The 10,360-nt window shown below is 35.0% G+C and overlaps 1 protein-coding gene across 1 annotated transcript; it reads right to left on the bottom strand.

The window, feature by feature from the left end:
- Positions 1 to 3,506: 3,506 nt before the first annotated feature.
- Positions 3,507 to 8,592, bottom strand: tdo2b (tryptophan 2,3-dioxygenase b). The gene is made up of 12 exons (XM_056248643.1): positions 8,488 to 8,592; positions 8,239 to 8,332; positions 7,992 to 8,082; positions 7,793 to 7,863; positions 7,518 to 7,645; positions 7,155 to 7,341; positions 6,947 to 7,054; positions 6,746 to 6,857; positions 5,473 to 5,530; positions 5,301 to 5,380; positions 5,128 to 5,218; positions 3,507 to 3,962 (listed from the first exon to the last, which is right to left on the bottom strand). The coding sequence occupies exons 1-12, from the start codon at positions 8,520 to 8,522 to the stop codon at positions 3,803 to 3,805; spliced, it is 1,215 nt and encodes a 404-aa protein (XP_056104618.1). The 5' UTR covers positions 8,523 to 8,592; the 3' UTR covers positions 3,507 to 3,802.
- Between the last annotated feature and the right edge of the window lie 1,768 nt (positions 8,593 to 10,360).

Genomic DNA, 10,360 nt, shown 5'->3' with positions numbered 1-10,360 from the left:
TTTATAGTTTTATGTTTCTTTTTTATGAAAAACAAAACCATAACACTACAATATGTCCTCATTTGTTACCATTAGTTAATGCATTATCTAACACAAGCTAACAATGAGGAATATATTTGTACATCCTTGTTAATGTTAGTTAATATTAATACAACTCTTAGTTCATGTTAGCTGAGGTCCATTATTAACAGATACAACTTCTTATATTAATAATGTATTAGTACAGTTTGAAATTAACATTGACTAGGATTAATAACTGCTTTAGAAGTAATGCTCATTGTTAGTTTGTGTCCACTAATGCAGTTAACAAATAAAACCTTATTATAAAGTGTTACCAAAAATACCTACTGACCATAAACTTTTGAATGGTAGTGTTGGAGATAAAAATATGATTCAGCTGGTGTTATTTAAAATTAGTTTGATAAATATCAAAAGAGAGAAATCATCACCATTTACTTTGCCAGAGAATTTGTCAAACGAGATAAAAAGTTGTTTTTGCAGAGGTCAAGTGTTGGGTCTCGCTGGTCAGACATTGGTGTATGTAGTTAAGATAACTTAAGATGAGGTTTATAAGGGGCAGGAAGGTTCACAACAGCTCTTAAACATTGCAACACTTTTGTGGAGTGTAAATATTGTGATTTTCATGGCTCAAAAAAAGCAATTTACTTTGGTGAATCTTCAGCAAAGAGATAAAATTAGTATAGAACTAAAAATGGATCACTGATATATCTTTGACCTGGACTAACTAATATTAACAAATGAAAACTTTACTAATTAAGTGTTACTAATAATTATTATGGCATATATAGCTGTCATAATCCAGTTGCAAATATCACATACACCTGAACTGAAACTCTAATCAATCTGTAACTATTGTTAGTTGGGGGGAATTTTTTAATGAATCATAATTAAAAAATGTAAAAATAGAAATCTAAAAATAGCCGACAATTCTTTTTCTAGCAGGATTAACGTCTATATGCTTTTGAAAATGACTCAGAGTAAGGCTCTTAGGCGGGGTTCCAATGCGGCCAGGAAGCTCAAATTCTTATAACTCTTGGCATATTTTGTGGTCAGAGACTATAATTATTATAATTCTAGGCATCTTATGTGGTCAGAGTAGATACAATTCTTATAATTCTACGCATCTTATGTGGTCAGAGTAGATATAATTCGTATAACTCTAGGCATATTTTGTGGTCAGAGTAGATATAATTCTCATAATTCTAGGCATCTTATGTGGTCAGAGTAGATATAATTCGTATAACTCTAGGCATATTTTGTGGTCAGAGTAGATATAATTCTTATAATTCTAGGCATCTTATGTGGTCAGAGTAGATATAATTCTTATAACTCTTGGCATATTTTGTGGTCAGAGTAGATATAATTCTCATAATTCTAGGCATCTTATGTGGTCAGAGAAGATATAATTTGTATAACTCTTGGCATATTTTGTGGTCAGAGTAGATATAATTCTTATAATTCTAGGCATCTTATGTGGTCAGAGTATATATAATTCTTATAACTCTTGGCATATTTTGTGGTCAGAGTAGATATAATTCTTATAATTCTAGGCATCTTATGTGGTCAGAGTAGATATAATTCTTATAACTCTTGGCATATTTTGTGGTCAGAGACTATAATTATTATAATTCTAGGCATCTTATGTGGTCAGAGTAGATACAATTCTTATAATTCTACGCATCTTATGTGGTCAGAGTAGATATAATTCGTATAACTCTAGGCATATTTTGTGGTCAGAGTAGATATAATTCTCATAATTCTAGGCATCTTATGTGGTCAGAGTAGATATAATTCGTATAACTCTAGGCATATTTTGTGGTCAGAGTAGATATAATTCTTATAATTCTAGGCATCTTATGTGGTCAGAGTAGATATAATTCTTATAACTCTTGGCATATTTTGTGGTCAGAGTAGATATAATTCTCATAATTCTAGGCATCTTATGTGGTCAGAGAAGATATAATTTGTATAACTCTTGGCATATTTTGTGGTCAGAGTAGATATAATTCTTATAATTCTAGGCATCTTATGTGGTCAGAGTATATATAATTCTTATAACTCTTGGCATATTTTGTGGTCAGAGTAGATATAATTCTTATAATTCTAGGCATCTTATGTGGTCAGAGTAGATATAATTCTTATAACTCTTGGCATATTTTGTGGTCAGAGACTATAATTATTATAATTCTAGGCATCTTATGTGGTCAGAGTAGATACAATTCTTATAATTCTACGCATCTTATGTGGTCAGAGTAGATATAATTCGTATAACTCTAGGCATATTTTGTGGTCAGAGTAGATATAATTCTCATAATTCTAGGCATCTTATGTGGTCAGAGTAGATATAATTCGTATAACTCTAGGCATATTTTGTGGTCAGAGTAGATATAATTCTTATAATTCTAGGCATCTTATGTGGTCAGAGTAGATATAATTCTTATAACTCTTGGCATATTTTGTGGTCAGAGTAGATATAATTCTCATAATTCTAGGCATCTTATGTGGTCAGAGAAGATATAATTTGTATAACTCTTGGCATATTTTGTGGTCAGAGTAGATATAATTCTTATAATTCTAGGCATCTTATGTGGTCAGAGTATATATAATTCTTATAACTCTTGGCATATTTTGTGGTCAGAGTAGATATAATTCTTATAATTCTAGGCATCTTATGTGGTCAGAGTAGATATAATTCTTATAACTCTTGGCATATTTTGTGGTCAGAGTAGATATAATTCTCATAATTCTAGGCATCTTATGTGGTCAGAGAAGATATAATTTGTATAACTCTTGGCATATTTTGTGGTCAGAGTAGATATAATTCTTATAATTCTAGGCATCTTATGTGGTCAGAGTAGATATAATTCTTGGCATCTTTTGTGGTCAGAGTAGATATAATTCTTATAATTTTATGCGGTCAGAGTAACCACACAGGCGTCAACCAGCGCGGTCAGAGGGAGTCACCTGAGGATAATTTGCAGGACAACCGGTTTAACTTGAGTCGGGTGCGTAGAGGAATTTCTACCGCACTACGGTGACAAACAGGCAGGGAAATAGAGAACAGAACCAATGAACAGACTAGAAGCAAAAAACAAACTAAAACAGTTGGAAAACAGAAATACAAACATGAATGAAAACAAACTCAAAACATTACATTAGCACAATGGTATATATATTTTTTTAATTATGAAAAAAAAGTCCACTTCCACTGATTTGGAGCAGTTCATTTGTTTATTCAGTCATGATGGTCTCTAATTCAAAAAAGTGGTCACAAATATTTACCATCAGAAGCTGGTGAACTGGGATGGAGAAAATTCTGGAAAAAATGTAGTTTATTTTAAGTAGTGATGGAAACATATTTGTTTATTGATGTGGTACACAGTATGCTCACTTAAAACTTAGCATAAAATTTGCATTTCAACTACAGTCCAAATTACATTTTATATAATATTTTGTGTGTGTGTGTGTGTAATCAATGAGCCGCATTCAAAAATATCCTTTTATTGGTACAAAAGACATTTTTTACATACATGTTTCAAATATAAATAGTATGTACAAGATTTCTTGATTTGTTTGTATATACACAATTACTTCATCATTAAACTTCCTTTATCTAGCCTATATCATCTGGAGAGAAGTTTCTAGTTTTTCGATATCTAGTAAATTACGTAAATGGAGCAAAAAGCACAAACTTTAGCTGATCAATAGAGTACTTGGCATTATTCCCGAGTTCTTGGACATTATTTCATTTCATCAGCCTGGACAAACAAGTCTGATCTTCCTAATCTGAATCCTCACCGCTGCATGAATTGTAGGAGCTGTCGTAACACTCGGCCATGTAGGGGAACTTATGGATGTTTGGGTTCAGTTTGGGCACCCATGCACGAGGTACCAGGAATGATGCCAGGTTGAACAAATCCACAAACACTTTGTAACGATCACTGAAAGATGAGAGAACGAGGCATCATTGATTTATGGCAAGCCTTCATCTTTTTAAGCACTTTTCTGAGGTTAAAGTGTTTCTGTTTATCACTGTGTGAAACCCCCATAAATGCATTAAAATGCAAATAAAAGCCTTTTATCATCTTCAAACACATGTAACAATATGGAAGCTTGTTTCTGCCACAAAATAAAACTATTTAAAACATAATTGCGACTTTTTATCTCACAATTCCAACTTTTTTTATCTCACAATTGCGAGATTATTATTATTTTTTATTATTATTTATTTATTTATTTCAAGCAAAATAGTGTGACAACAGAAAAGATACACAATAATAACAAATTATACACGTATGCTTGAAAATGGAGTGGGAAGAAGTAAAACTTATTAAACCCCACCCCAATTATGTAATCTCTTTGACCTTTTTTCTCGCAATTGACAATCTTTTCACAGAACTGTGAGATATAAACTTGCAATTACGAGTTATAAAGTCCAGTTCTGAGGGGGGGAAATAGTTTTTTTTTTCTCTCTTTCTCAGAATTACGAGTTTGCAACATGCAATTGCGACTTTATATCACACAATTCGGACTTTTTTTCACAGTAGGCTATTGTGTGAGATAAACTCGCATATAATCTGAAAAATAATCTGAATTGTGAGATTAAAAGTTGCAATTACCTTTTGTATTTTTTATTCTGTGGCGGAAACAAGCTTCCATGGAGCGGTTCTCAAACATTTTGGGTCACACCCCCCTTCAAACCTTAAAAAAATTTGGCTTTTCTATGGCGAGGAACTTCTATGTTGGGTTTGTTCAGACGATGACAAGTCAACGGTCTGAAGAAGAACGATTCAGTGGAATTGGCGTTCGGTAAACCACTAGGCAGAGTGCCAACCGCTATTCACACACTTGAACGCCGTTGCAAAGGCTGTTTTCTGTATCTACATAATCAGTAGGCCTACAACATTAACGTACAGCGTTGTGTGTTACCGCTGGTTTTAAATAACAACATCATTTTTTTTATGCTAGACATTTGATTGAGATGCACCCCATATGAACCACTGTGTAAATGAGCTGTAATCATGCCACCATGAGTAAGACGACCAAAACACCACATGAAGTTTAGTATTTCAGACTGGCACAGAAAAATAAAAATGAGACACACACCTGACAGTCGAGCGCAGGTAATGGTATCCTGAAGATCCACCTGTACCTGCCTTACTACCAATCATTCTGTGCACCATACAGACATGGTTATCTAGAGAAAACGTTTTGTTATGTTAAATGTGGGACATCATGGCTGTAGATTTCTGAATGAGAGCTCAGAATCAAAGGCTTACATCTCCACTTGGTCATAAGCGTATCGATCTCCATCAGCGCAGTCAGGAGCTGGAAGGGCACCTGGAAGCGAGGCTCTTCCCTGGAAGGGGGAAAATTAAGGTCTGTCTCCATTGTATAATGAATGAAAATAATATTTACATGAATTTAGTGGATATTACATGAAATGCATACCTATAGAAATTGATCATTAGAGCTCCTTGAAGGGCCTTGTAAGAAAGTCGACGTTCACCTTTTGGAAAAAGATTAAAATCGCAGCAGTGTTAATTCATTTTTTTATCATTAACTGCTGAGGTAATATAACAAAGCATAGCGTTATAAACGTGTAGGCCTATTACTGTAGCGGATGGACCAAACAGACACACAATTATCCATTATATTTACTGAATAATCCAGCAAACACCCTCACCCAACCACAAAACAAGGTGCTAATATGCAAAACAGCATGCTCAGACAAAGGGTCGTAAACGTTCCCTCTGTGTTTGTTTAGATTAGTTATGTGTTCGTGATTTAGTCAAATAAAACCTTTGTGCATATTCATGTGGGTTTTGATTGTACACAAAAAAATATCCTTTCTGAGAATTGATAGACGATCAATACTGAGTGCTCGCTGGACAAACAGATTCATTGAATTGTAATATTAATTCAGCTACATCAAGTTAATTTAATTAACTGATCCAAATATTTATAATTAATTATAACAAGTTTATTATTCATATTTCCGCTTTGAGCTAATTTGCTACCTTTTTGTTTTTTTAAAACGAGGAACAACTTTACTAGACTTGCGATGTTGATAACTGTGGAAACGTGTCATCGCAGTCTGTAAAAAGAGTCCATAGTTTTAGTTAAAGGAGAACTCCGGTCAATTTTAACATTGAGCTCATTTTTTGTACATTTGGAGTGCTGTCAGTACAGACAAAAACTTCCTGTTTTTGTTTGAAGTCCACAGTAGCCGATTGTCGAGTTCGCGCGCGCGCGATCATTGGTAACTAATATAACTAATGATCGCGCGCGCGCGAAATCGACAATCGACTACTGTGGACTTCGAACGAAAACAGGAAGTAAATACAGGTATGTGAGCTGGCTGAATTAACATCATTTTTATTAATATCTTTCACATCTACTGCAGTCAGATTGACCGTGGTCACTCTTAATAACACCACTCACATGGCTGTGCACTTGTAATGACACATTAAGGTTGTTAAGAGGCTAAAAGCAGGTTTAGAACTTGCCCCATTGAAGTCAACAGGGTGCGAATTTTAAAAAGAGGATAACACGGTGTAGGCAACACCGATTTTTGCCGTTTTTTTCAGTACTGACAGCACTCCAAATGTACAAAAAAATGAGCTCAATGTTAAAATTGACCGTAGTTCTCCTTTAATAACCCTACTTATTAGTCTATCCTACCTTAGCGGTTAGTGGCAAAGCATTGTGGGCCGGTCCTCACCTTTGCTTAAAAGATGCTCATGGCGTTTTGGGTCAAATAGGGCAGTGAAGACCTCAGTCTGTTTGTTTCGATCCTCTAGAAGCTCCTGCTTTACCTCAGAATCTTCCAGTTTCTATCAGTGAAAGCAATAAGTTAACTTTAAGCTCAGTAACATGACTGGAAAAAATAATAATTGTGATTGGAAATGAGAGCAGAACGAACTTCCAGTTTCTGCTTCTCCATCTTGAGACCCTCTTCGATGTTGGCTTGCAGTTTCCCCCAGAAATTAAACCCATCACTTTCAAGTCCAGGAGTCCTCTCCAGCCATTGCTACAAAACACATAATAGCTTTGACATAGCATTCTAATAACGGAAAAACAATAGTGGCAAAATTTCTATTTCTTTTGAACCTGAAGATGAGAGGTTTTACCTCCACCAGCTGAAGGAGAGAGGGTTCCCGCTCTGAACTCAGCAGTGTCTCACTCTCATGTTCGTGGAAGTTATCTCTGTAGTGTCGACGGTTGTAGGGGACTCTTAAGTGATCCGCCACACCAATCTTACCCTCCAGAAGACGGAACTGAAGACTCTGGAACCCCGAGGCTGGGGACAGATACTCCCTGCAACACGTACACACCATAGTCTGATTCAATTACAAATCACCTGCAGCAAGCTCACTCATGGAAATATATGTTCTAGGGTGGATGTATCAGCAAGATTTTTACAAATTCTGTGTACAATTGAGGCCAGTTGTTTATGGTTGTTTGAGATTCTATGAGTTGACTGAGGCTGTTACCTAAAGTCAAAGAAGTCCAGGGAAGTCATGGTCTCCAGGACAGCAAACTGTTCCACCAGCAGTTTGAAGATCATGGTGACCCTGTGGATCCTGCTCACCACCTTCAGCATGTTTCTCTCATCCCGAACCTGTTGGCGACGTCCACATTTCATCGTTTTTTAATTTGATCGCAAAAAATGCATCTAAATAAAGTCATAATCCTTGAGGTAAAGTCAACTCTTCTCTTTAAAGTTACACTTGTTTGACTCAATATTCACTTTGTTAGTTTAACTCACATGGTTTTTAATGAATAGGTCCCGAACTGAATCGAGCTCCCACAATATCTGCTTAAACCACAACTCGTAGGCTGAAGGAGAAAGCAGGATAATACAGTCAGGATCTGTGAAAATGGAAGCTTAGAATGCGCAATATTTTTTAATGCGACGTGAGAGCGAACAGAGCAGGTTTTCATATGAATACATATAAATCGATTACCTTGGTGTGTAATGATGAAGAGATGCTCATCATGGATTTTGTTGCCTTTCAGTTCACTCTGCAGAACTTGAGCGTTCAACACCTTGTCAAGCTAACAGCAAACAGACTGACGTTATTGCACCTTAATGCACATCAGCTTTTCTTGCTAAATCATTTGCCGCAAAATAGACTGAAATGTTAGATATGAATAATTAATATTTGGATCAGTACAAATATCGATAAAGGTTGATGACTTGAAGTTAATTACCTGTAGGTATTCTCCATAGATGATTCCTCCTTTACTGGCTTTGTTGATGCCCTTTTGGGATTCATCCTCTTCCTCTGCTTTACTGGTAAACAATCTAATTTTGAGATAAAAAAAAGTTTTTGAAATTTTGTTTGGTTAAAAAAATTAAAACATTGCATTTTATGTTGATAACATTGCATTTCATTTGATTTTGATAGAAAATCAAAACATTTAGTTAAAAAACAAATTCTAAAACAATATAAAACCCACTGATGCTTTCTTTCAAAAAACGGACATCCACTCATGTTTTTCCTCAAAAAGTCCAACAGGAATTGATCTTATCAACGTTGACTGAAGGTTATCACAAGGTTCTGGGTGTTTAAAGGTTTACAATGTGAAACCTTTGTGAAAAGTGAAGCATTTAAAGGTTTACAATGTCCAATCAAATGCTGGATTGCCAAACCCTGCCTATCTAAGCAGGATGCAAGGCATGTGAGTGTGTGTTTGTGTCTACAGTTTACAATGTGATTGTGTTTTATTTATTTTGTAAATCAAGCCATTTAGACCATGGGTTGCTAGTTAATTAAAACAAACTAAAACCACAAAAAATAAAATAGTAAAAATAAACAAACCGAAATAAAATAAAATATAAAAAACTTATATTTCGGCTAGATGTCAAAGCAACGTTTCTCATTTTCATTTAGTTTAACGATGTATTAAAATAACTATAAGCGTAAATAATTGTATTTAATATAATAAAAACTATAATCGTATCTCAATGATACTAAAATGTAGACTTTTCTAATGTCTAATTGAATCATGTGACAATGCTGCTCACAGATGTTTTCAAAGCCTGCCTTTTTCAAATGTAAACATTACATTTAATTTTTCATAAAAAAAATGAATAGAATTCCATTGGGAAAAAACCCCGGTCCTTTTATGATTGGCCCATCTTTATGATCCCCAAAAAACTCCCACTGTAAGATTAGACTTGGAGGGTTTGATTATGGATAAAAATAATAATAAATAAAAACCTGTCAAAGCTGCCAAAAAGCCATATGTGCTTGTTGACCATTTAATGTGTTGCCCAGGCTACGTTTGGCCATTTAATGGAGTCTTGAAAATGAGGATTATTTAAATGTTCTGCAATTTGATAATGTGCTTGATTGTCTCATGTCCAAAGGGTAAATGCAGTTAGAATTTTTTTTTTTTTAACTTTAGCTACTGTAATGGTAGGACTACCATGTTTATGGACAGGTAAATATTTACAAGTCCGTATGTTATTACCCTCTTAAAGTTTAACAGGAACAGCCAATGGCATATCACGATGGTCAGGGGGCATGTCACGACAAGGTCATGTGGGTTTAACTGTGTAGAAACTAACGTAGATAAAGACGTCACAAGCACAATATCAAAATGTAGAACATTTAAAAGGTCATGAAACCCCCCTCTTTCAGCTCAAGTCTAGCTCCCAATCTTTTCGAAAAATGCAATTTAAATGGGCGTGGATGGCTGTGAGAAGAAGGGAGGGGAGTGCTTGTGGTGTGGTATGGCACGGCAGGGGAGGGGGACAGCGGGATAACTGTCATCGGCCAGTGGCCCATGCATATCAACTGTCACTAAAAATCAGTGGTAAAACGTGAGGAAATGCTAGATTTTTTATAGCTGGCAAAGTTAAAGTCTAATGAAATACACTGACATCGTATTTTTGTCCTTTCAAAAGTAACTGGCCTGCTACATAGGCCTATATTAGTAATCGTAATTCTATTTAAAACATTAATGTACATGTACAATTATAATGTCATTATAAAATATATATTTGTTTATATACACACTATAAATGCATATATTTGAAAATAATTCATTTTGAATGATTATAAAGATATACTGCTCTTGCCTGGGTGAATAGTACCTATTCGCTGAGTTTTGTTTAAGTTTAGAGACGCGCTCCCGAAAAAAAGTTCACGGAGAGGCAGAAAGCACATCCCGTTTATTTTCTTTATTTTATAAAAGCACACGGTTTTGTTTCGCTTGTAAGTGGACACATAAGAAATGTAGATGAGACCAATGATGAGTCATCAAAGCAATCACTCACACAATGAAGATTTTAAACCCAGAAGACAAAAATAGCGGAAAAAAACTA

This window comes from Rhinichthys klamathensis, unplaced genomic scaffold (assembly GCF_029890125.1).
Source record: "Rhinichthys klamathensis goyatoka isolate OS25496 unplaced genomic scaffold, OSU_Roscu_1.1 h1tg000056l_1, whole genome shotgun sequence".
Taxonomy (NCBI): Eukaryota; Metazoa; Chordata; class Actinopteri; order Cypriniformes; family Leuciscidae; genus Rhinichthys; species Rhinichthys klamathensis.
This window is presented reverse-complemented; position numbering and strand designations above follow the sequence as displayed.